At 37.5% G+C, this 21,898-nt stretch overlaps 1 protein-coding gene across 2 annotated transcripts in view; it reads left to right on the plus strand.

Moving 5' to 3' along the window:
• The window catches only part of TBC1D5 (TBC1 domain family member 5), a 317,301-nt gene extending 295,792 nt beyond the window's left edge, over positions 1–21,509 (plus strand). Inside the window, exons 21-23 of one of the 2 annotated variants that reach the window (XM_031044993.2) lie at positions 12,717–12,796; positions 13,530–13,706; positions 18,349–21,509. In XM_031044993.2, the coding sequence (XP_030900853.2) occupies positions 12,717–12,796; positions 13,530–13,706; positions 18,349–18,639 (548 nt within the window). In that variant the 3' untranslated portion in view covers positions 18,640–21,509. The remainder of the gene's footprint in view (positions 1–12,716; positions 12,797–13,529; positions 13,707–18,348) is intronic. The other variant, XM_031044994.2, reaches the window with a different exon arrangement.
• The last annotated feature ends 389 nt before the right edge of the window (positions 21,510–21,898 follow it).

The raw sequence follows: 21,898 nt of genomic DNA on the forward strand, positions 1-21,898 counted from the left end.
GCAACAGTTAAACAAAATAAATTAAAATTTAATCTTTCAGTGGATAGAATTCAGTATATGATACCTAAGTTTGCCAGGTCAAAAAGATCAGATGTGAAAGCCATATTATACTTGTATTTTCATTTTCTTTTTTGTAGGTGTTTTAGTAGCCGCTGTTATGAGCCTAGGTAAAGCTATAAATATTGTGTTATTTGAAAGTTTGAAATCACAGCCTTCAAAAGCCAGGTGTAAACCTCTAACCCCAGCAGCTTTAGTCTGATGTATTATATTGCTTCTGTGAGGGTGCCATAACAATTATGAGTCTAGAAGCAAGCAAAAGGGATAAATTATGAGCTACTGAAATGATGGGGAAAAGATTACTGTGTCAAGAAGAAACACTGAAGATTCCTTCCTTTAGGGAAGAAGATGAGTGTTTAGCAGGGGTATCAGTTCAAGTACAAGTATAAGCATTTCACCAGCTACAACTCTGGACTAGAGATCAGAATAAAACCAGGCAGAAATACTGGGAATAGTCTGTCTTTGGGTGCTGAATCCATGAAGTGAAAGCAGAGGATTTGTGGTAATATCCAGATATTAAATTATTTTTCCCAGATATGTTAGAAACAAAAGCATTTAGTCTAGTAGTCTCCAGTAGTCTCCTGAGAGCACTGCGAAGCTATTAGTTACCCCCTCAAGACAAGGAATTCCCTATACACCTGTGGCTGCAGCGTGTACCATGGCACTTCTGCAGTGCTCTCAGAGCCTTCCAGCCTAGTTCCTTCGAAGTCCCACTATTAATATTTCTTCACAATATTCCTGCATGTCTTGTCAACATCATGGGCTATTAACTTTGTAAATTTGGGTTACACTAATGTATTTAAATCATATCTAGTTTAACAGTTATGCATGATAAACAGAGCACAAGAGAGACTGAGATCCCACCAACCTTCACAGCTTCTGTAGCAAACTGATGATATTAGGTATCCCCCAGTCAGCCAGTAGATGATCCATGGGAAGGCAGGAAAAAAACACCAGGTTTTCTGCTGGTCTGACCTATGCAAAATCCCTTCTGAGCTGAAATCTGTCCATCGCATTCATCTGAGCAGCACATGCCAGCAGGCTGTCCAAAAAAACGGATTCTGTATCACACAGAACACCCCTTGAGGTTTATCTCCAGTGTTCATCCACTGCTCAGGGCTTCGGAGAATAGCAGCAAGATAAACCTTGGAGCAAATGTCTTCACTTCTGGGTTAAGGGAAAAGTTAGCAGGTGCTGCTATTACACCTGGTCTGATTCTCCCCCAGGTATCTCGTACCCCTGAAAATTGCTTCATTTGAGAGACTACAGGGCAGATAATGTGGAGTTATATGACTCTGCTTGTCATCTGCCCTGACACTTAACTTCAAGGATATTACTTCTTCCTGTGAGGCTGAATTTTTCTGACTTCATCACTCAGCTTTTGGCTCTTCTATCATTCCTGATAGCAAGGTTGAAAATCCTCATTTAACTTACCTATACACGGTCATTAAGTAGTCTCTCAACACTGTCTGTGCTAGGTAGGACACTTTAAGATTCATTTTCTACGGTTGCTTTTTGGATCCAATATTTTTTGTGGTCTTCCTTTGAATTCTTCAGTGTTTTCATGCACCTTTTGAAGTGGCTTAATCTGATCAAGATAGGCTGTATCAGCACTGGACTCAGCAAAGGGGTTACTTAGCAAACAGAAGGTCATCTCTACTCTTATGTGGCATTCCTCTTTTTAAACATTTTTAACACAGCGTCACATTAGTACTCTTTGATACAGTGATAGATTCAGGTGATAATCCATTATGACCTCTACAATTTGATGAAACAGCTTTTTAAACAGAGGGTTTATCCTGTAGGTAAATCAGGAAAAGTTTGGTTTTGTGTGTTTTCCTTGCATTTAATCATATTAAAATTCACTTCTTTTCATTTGGCTTTTTAGCTGAATACTTCAGGTAACTCTGCAATATAGTCTGTTTTATTCTACCACTCAAACTGCAGATTTAGCTATCATACATCTAAGAGTTGTCAAAATTATTGATAAAAATAAATGGGTAGATAAAATTTGAGGAGCCTCCTAGAACTAACTCCTTTAACAAAGAGTTATACATTTTTAAGAAGTGTCAGTAAGTTGGTTTTTAATTTAAGGCCTGCCTCTTAAATTTTATAAAGTTTAAGGTATTATTTTCAAAAAAACTTCTTTTAGGTTGACATCTTAAGCAGGTTTTTTCAGACTTTACTCAACCCGTGTTCTTTTTCCTCTATTGACCACATTATACTTGCAGGTTACTTCTTAACAAAATAATATTCGTTTAAGTTTATAACAGTGCATATCCAGTGACTATTCACAACAGAATTATTTAACAGGCACTATAAATCTGGATGTAAAACAAGTACAGAATGTTCTTTTTGCAGTCTCCAGTGAGACAATTCAGAAATTTTTGGCTGTCTTTTCTCAGGTCCCTTCCCTTACAAGGGGCATCCTGATGACAGGTGCATTTACTTCATGACAGAAAGGACGTGTATTTTAGCTGAAAAGTGTCAAAAATGACCACAAAGTCATCTATTCTGTTTTGGATCCCTAGTAATTAATAATCTATTTATATCAAATCCAGTCATACAGAGTATATTTTCATATGATGCCTTTTTAGAAAATATTTTTAATTAAAAAGTCTTCTCGTTGCTCTATAATGGTAATATCTTTTTTTTACCAAGAACATTTCTATAGGTTTCAGCAGGTATCTGCTGATACTGTATTTTCTTTGCATAAAGCATGAGGAAAGACATCAGGTTTTATTTTGTTCATATATTCAAAGATGCTTTCATTAAATGTTTATCTCCTTCCGTAAATAAACCGCACTGTGTACCACACGGCAATGACATAATTAACTGCTTGTAATATCGGGGATGTTACCATGGGAATGAATGATGGTTCCAAAATATTGCTGCTTAGTGCTATATGTGGAAATTAGAAATAGGTTTTTATTATGAAAATGGAGGAAAGTCATTCAGTGATTTTTGTCTCCTTCTTAGGGCTGTTCATTAGAAATAGATATGATTTTCTTCCCCTTCTTCCTTAACCACTGAAGAGCTGCTAAGATGGAATGCTTCTTAATGCCTCCAAGGACAATTACTGAAACTTTTATGTGTAAAATAGCCAAGAATAAAGCAGATTTTACTTCTCTTCCTACCCCTTTTCACAAGCTTGTCCTACCTTTCAAAAATACCAAAAAAAAAATCCAGTGTTTAATTTTTCCATTAATGAAATGAAGATAAATCCAATCTTAGAAGCCAGTCCTGAGGCTTTGTTCGCAGTATAAATGCAGAATATTACTTTGCTGATAGTGAGAGACTATAGTTGCCATAGCTATTACTGCTCCAGATATATTTTCTTGATGTTACTTTTTCATATACACTGGCCAATTTTAGGAAATAATACTGTCCCTGGTGTATTCCGTAATATGGTAATGTTCTTCAGCATTTTTCTTTCTGATAGCACACATAAATACCTTAAGGCTCAATGATTCAGAAAGTCATAATATACCATTTAAGTACTGCAGTATTATAACCTGCCATAATGTTATTTACTTTTTGAAGAATTTGATTGTTTCCTCCTTCCTTTCACCGTGTGGAAAGAAAGGCATCAAGTGCATTCAGAAGAAGGTATTCCCTGATAAATGTGACTTCTGTTTGATGCCTAGAGCAGGTAATGAATAATTTTTCTGAGACACATTCACCCAAATATCGATCACAGGGCTCCACAGTTATCTGCTGGAAGGCTCCTCTCTTGTCCTTCATATTTGACATAGAACTGGGTTTGACCTATTAGTTCAGCATGAAGTCAGTCTGGAGGGTCTCAAAGAGCAAATCATTGTGTCCCAGGCTCAAGCCAATACAGCACTGTTAAATGGCAGTTCAAGTGACACCGGTTAATGACACTGCCATCTGACACCATCTGTTATTCTAGTATCTTCAGGGTTTGGGCCATGTCAGCACTGGCCCAGCATTAAAGCACAGCCTCCTAACAAAAAATAAATTGAGACCCTGGGGAAGTAACAGTCCTCCATAGGCAAGTACTAATATGAGAGATTGTGAAAGGTGTTTATGAGGTTAGCAGGTTTTTTCCAGGCAGAAAAGTGGTACATTTTAAAATGTCTTCTGCTGATAAGGGACAGGAACCAATCCATCACTGTTCTGTAAGACAGAAGAACCTACCATTTGTTTCCAACAGAGTTTCAGACCTCCAAGTGTGTGAAAGTTTACCAAATAATTACACATGTAGTACAGGAAGTCCTTTTCATAAGAGGCAATTTAAAGGAACATTGGTTCAGTATTAACTTGGATATGGGGATCTTTATATAGAAACTATTCTTTTTTGATGGGCAATTTATCAGGTTATGAAAGTAGATACTAAGGTCATTCCACACTTGCTTTTGCTTAAGGGCAGCAGTATGTAAATGAACAGGTTGCTTCTGCAGCTCACTGAGATTCAGAAGCAATTTAGCTGCTTTCTCACAGCATAGAGCCTCAGCTAATAAGCTCTGTGGACTCATACCGACGCTGCACAGTTAGCTCACAGGGTTCTGCACAACAGCCTAAAAGTATGTGCAAAGGTACCCAATTACAGAGAAGAAACGTAAGTCTGCCCAGTTTTATGAACTTCATACTGTCACTGCTGAACTTGAGTTACAGAGGTATTCAGGTGGGTCTCAGAAATATGTTGCTCAATATCCAGATTTTCAAATCATTACTTGTCTTGGAGGCAGCATTGCAAATACCTCTCGGCTGTCACCCACATCCAGTAATTTTAGTCTTAAGCATGCTGGCTCTGCTAGGCCAAAGGAAATAAATCCTTCTCTGAGCTACCCACACAGGGCTGGTTAGGTTGTCCTTTCAGTGCATTTTCTAATGTGACTATTGCTATCTGTAATATGTTGCTATGCCCTTCACCAATATTCCAGTACATCTCTGCCCCTCCACTGTGGATTATGGCTTATTTACAAAATGCCCAGAAGTTATGGCGTCACAGCAACACAAAAAAATAAAAGCCAGTCTTTAGAGAGCCCTTTGGATGGGATCACAGGATGTGTCCCTGCCACAGCCATCAGGCAGTGCTGGCAGTTATAAGTTTCACTTACACTTACTACCTGGCATCTCCCACACAAACATTATTATTTAAAAGCCACCTTTTCACTGTGATTATTGCAAACACCATGAGCAAGAATGGAAAAATGTAAAAATAGCAGAATAAAAACTTACAGGATGTAGTTGCTAGCATAATTACAGTTATTTTGTGAAACAGAATCTTTAAAGGCTTAATTAGACTAACTTCATCCATCCCAGTTTTAACAGTCAATGCAACTGTTACAAGGATGCCTTTCATTATAAAGATCATTTACACTGAGGAAGGGAGAGGAGAAAGTTGACTTAATTACTAATTATTTAGGGGCTGATATATTGCCCAGTATAGATCTGGATGCAGTACTTGTTAAATGTATGCAAGATAGTTCTAAATTATTGTTCTGTGTATTGTGGTGAGATGAAAAGTTATGACATTTTTGTAAGGCTAAAATAAAATGGAACTTATTTCACTGCCTTGTGTTCAAATGAAATACTTTAGCATTTGTTGAGGAAGTAAGCGCATTAAATGAGTTCTCTTATGCTTGGGGCATAAATAAAATAATCCATAGTTTACAAACCCAATGTGATTAGAAAGGCTGTAAGTAAAAAAAAGCCACATCTAACACAGCCCTGTGAGTCTAAAACTAAGGCGAATGTTCCTTTGGTCAAGAATAATAATGTAAAATAACCTATAAAAACAGCTTATAAATAAGGAACATTAACAAATTTATTAAACCAAATGTAGGAATGGTTCCTGGGAAACAAATATTTGTTGTATAGCGTGATTTTCAGACTCTCACTTCTGGACATTATATATATATATATATATATATGTATCTGAAGGAGGAATAAAAGTGTATTTCTTCATGCCCCATGAATTTTAACCACCTTTTTGTCACTTGAGAGTAACTCTTGAGGTCAAAACACACAGTTCAGCTGACAGAGAGCTACTTTCTTTCTACAGTAACTATGCCAATCCTGAAAGTCCCACCATGGTAGGAACCTACAGATGCTTTCTTCCCAGTAGTCTGGATGAAAATAAGATTAAAATAATTAAATTTACGCACCCCATCATTACCTTGTTAACAGCTTCCTCTGCAACTTTCAGTGAATTCCTGTTACAGTATTTACTTCCATTGGTCTCTTATTCCTTCCATTTATGTAGTGAATATCCCCTGCTGCTGACAGCCACTGACAACCTACCCTTTTCTTCCCAGCATCTCTTAGACATTGGCTTCTCTTCTGATATCAGCTTTAAAGGAATGAAACCTTGGCAGAAGCTAAAATCTGGCATGGCCGAATTGTTAATTTCCCCTTTATTTCTATAAAAGTCATTGGCATTACTATAGCTGAACCTTACCATACCCACTGGTTTGCTTATTATTATATTCTTTAAGGTCTACCTTTAATTTAAATCATACAACTATGGTATGTATATATATGGTTCATAGTAACAAACCAAGTGAGCAGGAACATATATGGTACTTTTCTTTCACTCTTCACTCTTCATTCAGCCTTTCACAGTTGCCCATCACATTTAGAGCACATGGCATCGTTAGAGGATGTGTTGTTGAGTAGCACAAAGCTACTCAAATGATCCCAGACAACAGCTGTTTTCACTGAAGGGGACTGCAGTAGGTAGAAGGACTAGGTGACATGAAAAGTCTCCATCTTCAGAACCGAGCAGCAGCAGCATGACTCTAAACTGTACAGAGGTAGGAAACAGAAAATCAGTTCATTTATCAAATCTGTGCAAGCCATTCGAAAGTACAGGAACAAAATTAAGGCAGAGGAAAATGGCTTTCCTTTAACGTGAATTTCTAATTATTTTTATTAATGTAACTGCAACCACATTTCACTGCTTGGGTTGACTTGCCTTTCAGTTACAATCCAGGCACAAATCCAGTGCTACTGTCACTAATCCACTCCTAAGGACTTCTGAATAAGAGGTACAAATGTGTCACAGGGCTTGTAGTATCTTCTTGTCTATTTTCAAGCCACTTTAAGTCACAGTCTCTTCTAAGAGGCAAAACAGTTTCATGTGCAAGTCCGGATACTACTGAATAGATCTACTGTACAATTCATTTATTTCTGGCAGCCCTCTTCTCAGGCAGTGAAACAGAAACTGCAGTCTTCTTACCCAACACCCAAATACTCTCCATGGATACTTAAAGAGTCTTTAATAGCACAATGCTGATTCTAGGAGTACTGCCACCTCTCCTCACAGCATGTTTGACCCTACTGTGTTCTTCTCTACAGTATGTTACAGACATGTTTGTAATGAACAGAGAGAATATAATTAATAGACTGAGATTTTTTTCAATGAAGGAATAACCACAAGGTAATCATTAAAGTGTGAAAAATTACCAAAAAAAAAGTTACACAGTATATGTGAGTGATTAACACAAAATAGTTTAAATGACACAGTGAGGTTTATAAATCAGCCCCATTCTCTGTCCTTCTTTTATGGAGATGGCACTTCAAGCATCTTTGCTATATCAACCTCTGTCCTTAAAGAGAACTGATTCATAATTTGTGTATATATATTGAAAGCTCCTGTTTTAAACTATGTATTGCTTCCCACTAAAGAGTAGACTTTTGTTCCTATGCTTTAGCTTTTTTTCCAGGCTAGCATGCCTATAGGAAACGTACCGTTTACCTAAGCAGCAGCTTGAGCTGTCCTCTCAGTAGTGGAAAGCGAGGGTGAAAAAAGTCAGCATGATTCTGGCACTGTTGATTGTTCACAAGTCATTGATCTGGAACTAGTAGTAGAAAGGCAGCATTCATAATAAAGCTTGCAGCTATTTCAAGTTAGCATCTCTCAGCAGAAATCATCTTCCTGGAAAGGCCCCACAGAGACTGGCTTAAAATAGATATCATTAGGAAAGAGATACACTGCAAAAAGGCAGTGGTACTGAAGAAAACAACTCAAGAGAAGGAGCTTAAAGTTATTCCTGGGTTCTGTTTCCTCCACCTCCACCTGCAGTCATGTCAGTATGTTAGGTCCCTGTTGTGCCTTCATCCTTCTGGGCCGTCACTCTTCCTATGTCCTGCTTCTCTGGTAGAAGGGAAAAGGTACAGGTCTGTCTTCTAGATAGACAGACATGAAGGGATTACTACTTGACACATTTTTTTTCCCATGTTTTGTAGAAGAGAAGAACAAGAATGCAGTCATTTGCATGTTACTCTCTGTAGTTATAAATGGCTTTAAAATACGCAGAGGCAGCTGATCATGGTCTCTCTGAGGAAATAGTTATTGATTTACTGATCTAATATCTATAAAACTTAAATGATTCCGCTCATTTGAAAGTACCCAAAATTAATTCTAATCAATTATATAAAACACATCCCTTGAGCTGTGAGTCCTGTTTGAGGGCAGCATAATAGTAGATAATGTTGCTGACTTCCTGAAGAGAGCAACTGGGTTTACAGGTCCAGTACTTCTGAGGCTTAGTCAAGAATACAGTTAGGGTATGACATTTTGTGTCATAAAGTTCATTTTGTGAAACTTAAGAAGTCTGTTAGTATTATATTGAAACAAATCCAGAATCATGTGATGGCTGTCTGGCATCTCCTACATCTTACAGCAGTGCTCCCACCACCAGATGACAGGTTGCAAAATTCACCTTTTATTTTCCTCTGGTAAGAACTCCACTGAAACAGAAATATTTTCTTTGTTTGCAGAAAGCATTTAGCATCAACTAAATGAAATGTTGACGAGAGAAAAAAAGCAAAAAAGGTAGCCAGAAATATTTCACCTTAGCCTCAGTCTTTTAAGTACCATAGGATTTCGTTAACTTTTGAATGACAACAGCTATCCCAATAAGATATATGTAGCAGAGAATCAAACTGTATTCAGCTTTGAATAATCCAGAAATCACGTAGTCAATTTGTTTGATTTATTGTATCAGTGTTTGTTTTACAGGTAGGAAGTTGTTTTCAGTTCCTAATTGACATATGCGGGTTTTGGGGTTTTTTTTAACATAGGTATGAAAATAATAATTAAAGCTGGGTGGTGCTGATGAGCATCAGGTAACAAATAAGAAGTTGATATATAGCCAATTCATTTATATAGATAAAGCACAGTAACATCTCCTGTGATATAAGAAAAATTAATTTATACATCTCAGCTTAATGTAAACATCCTTCAGCTGAGCGATATTATATCAAATATGCTTCCTAGCATTCTTAAAGGTATTTATAAATACAGGGGTATCTTTTGACATTCAGAAAGGTAAAACAATAATCCTCTGACTGCACTTGAGAGCTTAGTTTCCCAGTTTACCTCAGCAACTGACTGCCCTGTGAGGTCCCCCAGCAGTGGGAAGAGGTTTGGATGAAAGTCCCTCAGGTGAGAACTGCTGAACCAGTCATTCACAGGAGTGCAGCTGTGTAGCTATGTACCAGGTCAGTTGCCATCCCCTTTCTTCCCACCTCTGCTTCCAGTCCACACGGATTGAGAAATGTGGTCGCAGCAGGAGGATGTTATCAAAGAGGCACTCATGCAAGATCACACTGCCTGTATGCTTCTCTCTTCTAAGGATGTTTTTTAATTCATCTCTACTCATAAGCAAGGGAAAAAGGATGAGCACTGATAGGTTTGGGTTCCCTACTTATCATTTATTTGATAGATAATAAACTGCATTCAAAAGGGATAGGGTAGTAGATTATATAAGTCATGTGTAGCTCAAGGGCACATTCAAGAAGAAGAAAGATCCATTGCCAATTCCACAGGGAAACTTCTGTTTTATTGTACTAGAGAAAGACATCCCAATTTATGCCCTTATGTCACAACTGTTACTGTGAGAAGGGAGGAGTGGCTAATTACAGTGATCTTTGTCTTTGGGCATTTTTCTAGGTTAAGTGAAAGTGTGGTCTTTGAGTCCTAAATTGTGTCTTAGAGCAAACTCCAAGTGGAAAGTTTTCCAAAATACATTTTAGTGCTTTTAACTGATTAAAAATAATAGACCCTATATATATGACACATGTCATACTTTACTTTACTTTAAAGATACTGCACATTGAAGAGAAAATGTGAAAAGCGCAACAGTTCAGTATTAGAAAATTTTGCTGTATTTCCAAGCTTTTCTCTTCTAATTTTTTTTCCTCTGAAACTAATTTTGAAATCTGTCATTAATCTTGCTAAAGTAAATATGTGATGATACAAACATTTTCATCTATTTTTACTGCTGGTGAACTATTATAGTTCCAGTCCTAAGTTCTTAGAAGTTTCTGACTGTATTGCCTCTTCAAGCAGTTACAGCTGTTTTTTGTAGCACTGATGGATTCTTTTCCAATTTTTTTAAATACAGACTTATAAAACATATCTAAGAAACAGAAATAATAGTAAATTATTTCCACATCATGTAGAATGCCTTTCAGCTTTTGTTCTAGTGCTCTTATTTTTCTGTGTTTTAGATTTGCCTCATTTAGCTTTGGCTGGTTGGAGTTCTGTTTTTAATTATTTTCTTGGTCCATCTGCTTAAGTCAGTATGCATACCTTAGTTATTTAATATATGGTTTTAATGTGTGTGGGGATCAAACACTATAGAAATGCTTTTCTATCTAATGCCAAGAAATTGAAAAGACAGTTGAATTCAGTGATTCAGGCTGTGATTAAGCATTGCTTTCCTGCCTGTGAAGACTTCAGATTTCGTATGTTTTGAGTTCTGAACATTTTAAAGGTAGAAAATCATGCATTGTTTGTTGAACAGTGGAAATTAGGATCTAAAGTGTTATTTTATAAGTAAATATTAATATATTATATTTGCCAAATTGAGACAAGACCATCTACATATAAAATATAAAAAGGTAAGTAAAATGTTGGATTAATTATGCTTTCGCTCAATTCATGATACTACATATTTGTGGAAAGATCTGTTTTTATATTATTTCTAGCCTTCAAATGCAGTGTCTTTCTGATGTAAAATTTGCATTACACGTTTTTTAATTGTACTAGATTTGACTTAATTGCTGCAGCACACTGCCTCTGTAATATGGTAAATAATGAGCACTGTATAATGTAAACATGGATCTTGTTCAGATAGGCTGTTTATGCAATGATGAGTTGTCCTATCATCTCCACTGTTTCTCTTGACCTTGTTCATACCACCTTTCATGGACTCTTGTCATCTACTGCCTTTCATGTCTCTAGCTTCTTTATTCCTTCTATTTTTCAGATTGCTTCTTTAGCAGGTCATTCTTGGATCCTGTCTCCTCTTTGATCTTTCCATTCTTCATTTATATCCCATTACTATTTTCTACCCCTAACTCAATTTCAAACTTACGTGTTTATATATGGGTTTTAAATTCACCTCTCTACTTTTAATCTCTCTTCTTGTCCAGTCTCCAACATCTCATTCTTTTGCTATCTATCCTGTAAGCACAAAACTTATGCTGAATTGCTCAGTGCTTTTACTTGAAATATCATGTTGGCAGTGTCATTGTATCCATCCTTGTCAGCATAATCTGTGACAATAGTTTTGGCTTTTCTTTCACTGGTTCAGGCCCTGAACATGTAGGATGTTTTTAAAAACAAACAAATGCAATGCAGGTGTGGATTAGTGATACAAAGCTCTAATTGTGAAGCACCTGGGATACAGATATTCATGAGCAGCAAAGCACTGTTCCTAAGTAAGCATCACTGAGGGATTTGGGCTCAGCTCTGTATGTATGTACGAAGATGGGAGTGGCACATAAGAGGATCCTGTCATTTTCAATTGATAGATACTGACTCATTCTGTAAATCTGTCACTAGGAATCTCTGCTGTTTTCTTAAAGAGGAGGAAAGTAGGAAATAGGAGGCCCAACAGGGTTTAAAGACTCTGCAGAGTAATTGGAACTATAGTTTCCCTGGGCTGGTTTGGACTGCAGCATTGCCTGACATTTCCCTGACACAGGGAAGACCCCCACAGGTCTAACTCACGTGTTGGCCAACCTCCAGCCCTGACTCCTGCAAACACCATATACCATAGTATTGAAATGCATCCTTGGAGGACAGCTCCATAGGCTGGAGTCTTCTGAAGTGGCAGCACTGCACTGCTCTTTCTGTCAAATAAGTTTTGCTTAGCCTTGGGTCTTTTACCTAAAAGAAAGGATTGGAAAGAGAATTAAACTTTTTATAGTTTTTAATAAAGAGGAAGAGTGTTCCAGCATCTGCAGGGTCAAGATGAAGATTGCCACGCTCCTACCCTAAACCTTCCTATGAGTTGCAGCAGACTCCTGTAAATGTTATTGGGTGCTTTCCGGTGCATTTGTAGGTTCAAAGACGTATGTAACTCTGATAGCCACAGAGGCTGATCTTTTCTTGCAAGGGCCAGTTGAGGCCTGAGTCCATTGGTACACTGGAGCAGTACAGTAGAAGTCCCACAGCAGTACAGCATTGCTGGAGACCTGCTGGCAGCAGTGCCAGGCTAGGGCTGACCTCATGTCCACAGCTAATAAGGTTGTCAGCCTCTAGAGTGTGTGCGACATTGTGTTTGCAGATCACAGGATTTTGTTTCAAGCAGAAGTCAGCAGTAAGTTGGCAGCACATTAGAGCTTATTTAGGGAATTTTCTGTCCATAACTGTTTTTTTTCTTTTGATGTTGCAGGAAATATTCAGGAAGTCATATTACAAGAACACTTGGAAAAAGAGGATGAAATCCTGGTTTCCTTGGCTGGTTTGAAGCAGGTATATCTATTGCTTAGCTTAACCTTCTTGAACCTTTCAATGCTATTATTTCCCCTTTTTTATTCTTTTAGTATACTGCCATTTTGTCTTGCTGTAGTTGTGTTACTAATACCAGTGCATCAAGCATTCTGGTGTACTTTATCCAAAAAGGTAAAACTCAGCTATAAAGAGTTCAAATGACTTGCACTCTCGTTTGCTCCCTGAAAAGTTCTGGAGGCCTTGGACCAGAACTGAGGCAGGGCAACAGCACATTCTGGACTTCAGTCACACTGTCAATGTACATGCTAGGCAATAGTTTTGCCTATTTCCCCACAATTTAAGTGTGCCAACACTGGAATGTCATTGAATTAAAAGAAAAGATACTATGTACATAAAATGAGAATGCTGCTGAGCATCTGTAGCTCTGATTATACTGCCCTCTGCTCCCTCAAAATACATTTTATGAGGAACAGTGTGACAAATCTTAAATATATAATGACGTAGGGAATAATCTGAACAGTTTCATTCTCTTTAGATTTCTTGGAAAGTTGCTTTCCAGACTCTGATACAGTCACATTTCATTGATACTTGTTTCTTTAACCAATATAGATAGAAATATTGACTTGTTTCCTAGTTTTTCAAAGCAAATATATTTGAGGAAATGGTGTATAAAAGCATACTGCAAAGAGCTTTAAAAATGTATAATTCCTCCAAATTTCTGAATTGCATTCTTCCTTCTCCCATCCAACAACAGATCAAGGATATCCTGAAAGGTTCATTGCGTTTCAACCAGAGTCAGTTGGAAGCTGAAGAAAATGAGCAAATCACCATAGCAGATGATCACTACTGTTCCAACAGTCAGAACAAGGGGACAGGTGATGCCCTAAAGGGATCTGTTATGACAAAGCAACAGTTCATCTCAGAACGACAGGTAAGATAAAACCATCTCAAACAGGACACTAGTGGAATTAGTCTTATCTATTTTGGAGGCTTCCTTTAGCATGTCCAGACTTTACTAGGGAACATACCAGCATTCCTGGTACATATAGCTAAAGGTGTTCCTCTAGTTATTGTCCTCCACACACAGATATTAAAGGTTTATTCAGTGTTTTAGGCAGGGGGGGATTCTTCTTTCAGATTGCTGGATCACAGAATCACAGATTGATTTCCTACAAAAAGATGTAAAAACCGGAGTTAAATGTTCCCATATCAGATGTTCTTATATGATTATTCTCATTGTCCTTGTCCTCCAGAATCAATTATGTAAGAGTTGATTAACTGCATTGCAGTGTATTCATGACCAGTGCCGAAAAGGAAATAGCAAGGAGGTTGCTTTTACCTTCTACTCTATTGTATTGACTTTCTCCTTGAATCAGTAAACAATGTTTTCACATACAAAGCACACAGTCACAGGAAAAGTTCACACGCAGAAAGAAGTATTTTCTTTTCATGTTAAAAGGTCACTCTCTGTCAAAGACTCAGTCTAACTCAAGTGTGATCTGAAAGACAAGTACTTTTGTATATGAACATTTCTGTAGTGGATTTAAGTCTGTTAGCCCACTACTGATACACTTGTAAGTCAGTGGTAGCACTTTGACCTCAGTATTGAAGTGAGTCTGTAATCAGTTTACTTTCATTAAATTTACTAAGGAACTATGAGAAATAGTTTTTTCATTTTCAAATAATTACACACTGATCCCCTGAGTTAGAATACTCTATGTAAAATTTATATTTTAATCGTATTTCAGTATTAGAAGCAATACTGAGATTTTTTTGTTTTAATTAGTAATGGCAGGTTCAAAGAGCAAAGCTTTGCTAAGAAGTTTCCACTGCTTGTTTAGCTGTTGTCATTACAGTCACTACTTTCTGCCATAATAGAACCATAGGTTAAACTGATGTAGTGTATTGGAGTGTTCATATGGTGACCTCCTACTTTTGCCCTTTATCTCCTAGCATTTTATACAAATTACATTTTGCTTTCTTGCCAAAATGGCAACTAGTGTTTTTCTGACGACTTTTACTTGTATTTATTCATTCTAGAAAATGGAAGGTAGAATGCCATACAAAATGACAGCATGCTGTATGAGTGTGTTCAGACCCTACTCATGCTGGAAAAGCCCTTACTCAGATGCTGGTCTAAACCATGTGTCACTGAGTGGGGGCACTGGGGGCTTTGCCCTTGAGTATTGAGAGTGGATTGGGTGAAGCCTGGTTTGCACAGGTTTGGTTTTTTTTCCAGTGGAAGCACTGAGATGATATATAATGAGGTCAGGTCTTATCCCAGAGTGTAGTTAAGAGTCTATACATCCAACCCCAGGAAGTAAGAGGTGTCTGTGAATCCCACAGTTTCAGAGGTTGCTATTAAAACAGCTACAAGCAATATGAGTAGAAGTTCTTGAGCTCCTGCAGAACATGAACGTGGCTTCAGCACTGCATGGTCTACATTTGGAGATTCCGATACATTGATATGGATTTGCCTTCTCTTATCTTCTGCAAGTTCCAATTATGATAATGAACAACAGCCTCTTTGACAGAAAAAAAGAGAAAGTATTAGGGTTAGAAATGGCAATCTAGGGGGATTGTCAGTGTCCGGAAAATCTGTGCTGTTTCTGAGCCCATTGTCTTTAACCACTGTGTCTAAAATCAAACAAAAAAGAGAAGAACTTTGGAACCCTTTTAATAAACAGGAAAATAAAACTGCTGAATTTAGTGGGCTGTGACATTCAGCTGTTAATTGATGGGGTCAGTTGTTGGTGCAAACTGGGCCTCAGCCCAGACTTTTAGCTCTGCTAAAGAAAACAGGCTGCACTGATGCCCTGGGTCAAGCTGGGAGAATTTACTGAGAGCTGCAGGAGCATTAAAAACCAACCATTTCTAGACCATTTCATGCATTTATTGGTAAATAAATTGTACTGCATCTAAGTTTTCTGTGACTTTGGTAATGCATGTAATTCTGTTTGATGTGGCTTACAGAGACTTTTCTCTGGTGGAATTATAGGGATATTTTCTAGGACAGCTGAAAAGTTACAGGTGTAGCTGTTGTGTAATCGAGGTTAAAATCTGGTCTTTCATTCTTGGTTGTTATATAAGTATAAATTATTTGTCATCTTTTACTTTTTTAAAAAGTGCTTTTCCTCTTTTCTTGACTCAAAATCCCTTTCCGGAAAGTGAGGATAATGATACAGCCCTTCTTTAGAAAGCTGCAAAATTAAAAATGCAAAAACACAGGGTAAAGGCTCAAAGAAATAGAACAGGGTTTTGAATGTTTGGCTTTGGAGCAGTGCACAGTTGACAAACAGAAGGCTTCTGTTGCTAAATAATGAATGATAATTAACACATTATCTTGCCTTTATGTCTGTTCAAAGAAGGAGGCAAAATGAGCTGCTGTTCTTCTAAGCTTTCTTGAATTGTATCCTTACAGTTAGTTTTAACTCATTCACAGTATGAGGGCAATTGAAATAAGTCTGGTCCTAGTAGCTGATATTCGACAGGAAAAATGTTTGGAGAAGCCATATGGCAACGGGCGTAAGGTTGTTAACTTTCAAAGCTACTGGAAGTATAATTCTGTCATTTTTCATTTATTCAGTAGTGGCAGCAGATGGGAGAAAACATGGTTCACGTCAGCATGAGTTTCCTGAAACAGAAACAGGCAGAAGAAAAAGGGAGGAGGTATTTTACCCCTGGAAATATCAGTACCAAAATACCAGTGTATGCCAGGGATAGGTAAACATTTATGGGAGGTCCTTTTACAGCATTTTGGAGTCATTTTTTGTGCTTCAGTGCTTCTTTGATACTTATGCGAGCAATGGATCTCTTTAACTGAACCAAATAGTGTGGGTAGAATAAAAAGTAGGGTTGGAAAGCACAACTCTAATGACAAGAAATTGGAATGAGTAGTTTCTTTCCTTTCCCTTTATTAAATGGCAAGAAAGTGCATTTTAAGTGTATTCTGAAAGCAGAATTTAGGAAATTGCAACACCGACGCAAAATGTTTATGATGTAGGGCCTTTGCTGGTGCTCACTGCTGAAAGAAAGATACCCCATTATCACCCTTGGGGTACCAGCCAGGAAAATACTGAGCTTGTGAGTGAGTGTGTCACTCAATAACATCTGTGTCACCCTGTGCAGGATGGAGCCATCTCAGATGTGAGGGCTGCGAGGTCTGAAATCACCTGATCTTGATGGCTTAGAATAATAAAGTGTATAATTTTGCAAAATGAGATTGTACTGCATTCCCCGAGAGTTTTTAAATAGAAGCGTGGAAAGAAGCCAGGTGAATTATGCAACACTGGTTGTTTAAAGGAATGTATATTTCTGTTATACAGGGCTGGGGTGAGTTGTGAAAGTACTGAAATTTTGAATATGGCATTTAGAGCTCCCAAAAAAGCTTCACCTGGCCTGTCTTGTGGCCACACTGGGTTCCTGCAATACTATGCATCTACTAACATGTGAACCTCATGATGTTCAACAAGGCAGGTGTAAGGTCTTGCTCTGGGGTCAGGGCAACCTCTGGTATCAGGCTGGGGCATGAAGGGCTTGAGAGCAGCCCTACCAAAGAGGACCTGGGGCTACTGGTGGATGAAAAACTGGACATTAGCCAGCAATGTGCACTAACAGCGCAGAAGGCCAATCATATTATGGTCTACATCCAAAGGAGCATGGCCAGGAGGTCGAGGGAGGTGGTTCTGCCCCTCTACTCTGCTGTGACAACTCCTCACTTGAAGTACTGCATCCAGCTCTGGATCCCTCAGTACAGGACAGACATGGACCTATTGGAAATGATTCAGAGGCCACAAAAATGCCCAGAGGGGTGAAGCACCTTTCCTATGAGGAAAGACTGAGAAAGTTGGGGGTGTTCAGCCTGGAGAAAAGACTCCAGGGAGACCTTATTGTGGCTTTTCAGTACTTAAAAGGGGCTTGTAAGAAAGATGGGGACAAACATGTTAGCAGGGCCTGTTGTGATAGGACAAGGAGTAATGGCTTTAAACTGAAAGAGGGTAGATTTAGACCAGGTGTAAGGAAGAAATTTTTTACAATGAGGATGGAACTTGTTTCCCAGAGGTGGTAGATGCACCATCCCTGGAAACATTCAAGGCTGGGCTGGATGGGGTTCTAAGCAATCTGATTTAGTTGAAGGTGTCCCTGGTTATTTCAGAGGGGTTGATCCCTTCCAAACTAGTAAACAATTCCTCAAAACTACTTCATGAATTACTACAGAAAACTAAGAGCAATGAGAATATGATTACGGAAAATCCTCATGACTAATGTATATGTTAAATGCCTAGCTTCTGTGATCATTACGTGGATGCATTATGATGATGAAACATGTAAGACTGCTATGCCCAGTAATGTATTATTAGTGTTATGTTTTATGCTTTTATAAATAACAAATAAATTATTTCATCCAAAGTTAATACCCACTTTATATTTTTTTCTTCTTGATTTGGGCATTGCTACTTGTGAATAATGATTATACCTTTATCCTATTCCCATATCACTGATATGCATCATAAACCTCATTTAGTGGTAAAGTAGTACTAACTTTAATTCTTTTTTGTGCCAATGTCTCACAGACTACAACTGATTCAAGCACTAGTGAAAGCAAGACTGCTGATGACTATATTATGGTTTCCAAAGAAGAGGAAGGAAGTAGAAGTACTGTCCCAGAGCCAGCGCAATCCCTTCAGACACACAAGGAGGCAGTGGTGAAGCCAGAAGCTCCTTCTCGTTCTTTGATATTCTCTGATCCACTGATGGGGTCCATTTCAGCCTCCTCCAGCAACCTGAGCTCCAGCCCTGATGACGACAGTAGTAATAATAGCAAAGATTCTGATTTTGCTATTGTCAGCCCACTGGACATCTAAAGAAACAGGTTGGAAGAGTTTGCAAGATTGTTACAAGTCAATACAAATTCCTATGATTGCATGGGCTGGATAATTCTTTGGATTAGAAGGACAGAAAATAGATAAAGGGAACCCATTTCAGCTGCCAAAAGCCTAAACTTGGGAAAAAAAATAATAAATTTGCAACTTTTCAAAAAGAATAGACACCTTTTAATAACTGCCTTAAATAAAGACCCTGTAAATCCCTGTTCTAATATACAGTTATTCTTAGTTATATGTTTATCTTACTTAGAAGCTTTGTTACTGTAGAACTGTTGCTTTCCCAAAACATAGAATAGTATGTGCTAGGTACCACAATGGATTAGAAAATGTGTAGAGACTTGGCATCAGACCTGAAGCAGCAAAGACAAGTTGGATTTAATATCATCCTTTTACAAAATATGCTTGACTGGGTTTTCTGAGGAGGAAAAGGTACTCTGTCTCTAGAGATTGTGATTAGAGAAGTGGGGAATGTATATGAGAAAGATTAAAAGTATCGTCTTTGCAGTGAGCTTGTTCTCAGTTGAGGAATCCTAGTTTCTTCATTTTCATCTGGCAGTAGCCTGAGGTGTGTTCGAAGCAGAGGTTTGTGTAGTTGTTCCTCAGCGCTGTCTTACAGGAGAGAGAATGTGTGACAAATTCCCTGAGAACAGGGACCTATACAACATATTATTTCCTTTCGCCTACTTTTTTTCCCCTTGTGAGGTCACAGTTCACCTTGTTCCTTCTTTGTATCTGTCTCCTTTTAATCCCCCTGGCATGAATTATTTTTTATTTTACTGCGACTACCATGGTTAAAACAGTAGATGCAAGGGAAATTATGATATTGTGTAGTGTAGACTTCAGCCAGCTGAACTACAACTAGCTTGAGTATGGTAACTTACCAGGGAAGGGTGCAAAGTGAAATGAAATGTCCACAGTTAAAAGCACTTTATATCTCATTACTAGTATCTTCTGTAGACTCTGTTTACATATATTCCTATGCGATTTCCATATTCCAAGAAAAGCATAACGGTGCAGCAGTGTTAACCAACAGAAAGTTTCTAAATAACTCTAGAACTTGTTCTTCTATGAAAAAAAGTGTATTTCTTTCCCATCAAGTACATAGTACGTCTAATAACAGGTTTTTCAAGCTTATGGGGGGGTTCCCTTTGAACTCTGTTGGACTTCATAAAAAGAAAGCAGTGGTAAGCAGACACCTCCTCTTGCAAGACCTAGACAGAGCTAGCTTAACAAAGGAATGCTAGAATCATTCTATAACAGCATCAAAAGAAATTGTATTATTTACTTTTCAGATACATTATACCATGCAACAACTTCATAATTGCATGGCAAAGCTTGTGTTTGTATGGAGTTAAGAAATGGTAGTTATTTGCTGCTTAGTCTGTAATTGTAAATCAAGTTAAGTACTATATCCCAAAGATGAGGTGACATGTAGTTTGCTGGTCTTAGATTTCACAAGGTTTGTGTCAGTGACTGAAGAGATAATTATAATGTCATTATATGGTAGCTACCATATCCTTACACCTTCAAAAATGCCATGTAGTCCTTCTGAGATTATTTGTGCCTTGTTATATGATAAAATACTAGAATGTTATGAGCAGGCATAGCATGATACCTCTCTGCAACAGTGATACGAACAGTCAGATGGCTGTTTAGATGAAAGATCTTAAATGCATAACATTTCAGAGAGGAGTTTATTTTGGTTTAATTTTAAGCTTCATTGAAAGTCACTTTGGAATTCGGCATGCATGCCTGTCTTCAGGTTTATTTTATTTCCCTGAGTTTGCATGAATGCCAGGGGATTAGGTGGCCTGTTGATTTATTTAGGTCTTTCAAGCTTTTCTAGCCTTAACCCATTCAGCAAGGCTCATGCCATACAACCAACAATGAGGAATCTGTTCAAGAAGTACCTATGGAAAGAGGAAAGAAATATTCTGGGGACAGAGAGAAAAGTTTTGTGACACATAAACATTCAAAGATTCCAATACTTTGACAGGGGAAATATTTTTACTTCTTTTTTATTTTTTTAAGCATCAATCTTTCGATTTCTGTTCTGGTTGTTTGTTTCAGGGATCACATTGCTATTTTCTTGACTAGTCTCATTGCCAATGGAAGAGTTGATTTGTACAGTTCTTTTATTTTTGTAAGTTAGTTGTATCTTTAATATTGCATATTTTAAAGCAGTCCTAAAAGTTTATAAAGATTTTGTGAGTTTCTGAGAAGTTTTCACTAATCAGTGAATACCGATGAGCTGAATGCCTGTCATGCCATGGGATATGATAAAAATCTTCATAAGCAGAGACATAATTATACAAACAAGATGAGAGCAATTTCCAGTAAATCAATTTATCTGCTTTGGTTATACCATGTCCTTCCACATCTCAAATATATCTGATACTTGATCACAGTGCAAGGGTACTTAGAATTTTATACATTCATTAAGTTTGAAACTTCTCAGTTAGACAAAATGTCAAGTCATAACCCTGTCTTGTGTTATGTTAAAAATTCCAAGAAAGAAATTGTCATTTAAAATACAAGATCAGTCTTTTTCTCTGAAGATGACCTACTCATAATATTAATGGATAACAATAAGCAGATAGAAAAATTATATTCATTGCAATTTACTGATGAAAACTAATATGGGATTAAGATATGTATCTGAGACTGTTGTAATGTATCTCGCATCTGTAATTTATGACTGTCTAAAGTCTCTTGCATGTCATATCATTTGTATGTACTGCAGAAAGGCAGTATCATATTTTCCCTGGGTATTCATTTAGTCGTGGAACTTTGTATCTTTAGTCTGGAAGAACATCTAGTCTGCTTTATTAAAGAAAGAATTAACAAGTTTTCTGTGCTTGTGCTGTTTTCTCAATAGGAGGGAAAGCTTTTTGACTAGAAGACTGGAAGTGTAAATACTGAGAACAAGAGTAATTAAAAACTTTATTATCCCATTATCTCCATAAACACAAATACTGTCAATATTTCAATCAGATTTTATATATATGATCCAGAAAATAAAACTGTCATTTATGTCAGCCAAACAACAGAAAACATTTCTTATTTTACCCTATTTATTGTATCTGAAAATAGCAAACCAGAATTTAAGAAGGTATAACTTTTCTGCAGTTTCATTAAACTTGGTATAGTTCCATCACTGTGTGTCAGTCACACTACCAGTGTCTGTACAGTTCACTTTTCTGAATCTCAATACTTTATTTCATATTCTTAAATGTTT

This window comes from Melopsittacus undulatus, chromosome 1 (genome assembly GCF_012275295.1).
Source record: "Melopsittacus undulatus isolate bMelUnd1 chromosome 1, bMelUnd1.mat.Z, whole genome shotgun sequence".
NCBI classification, from domain to species: domain Eukaryota; kingdom Metazoa; phylum Chordata; class Aves; order Psittaciformes; family Psittaculidae; genus Melopsittacus; species Melopsittacus undulatus.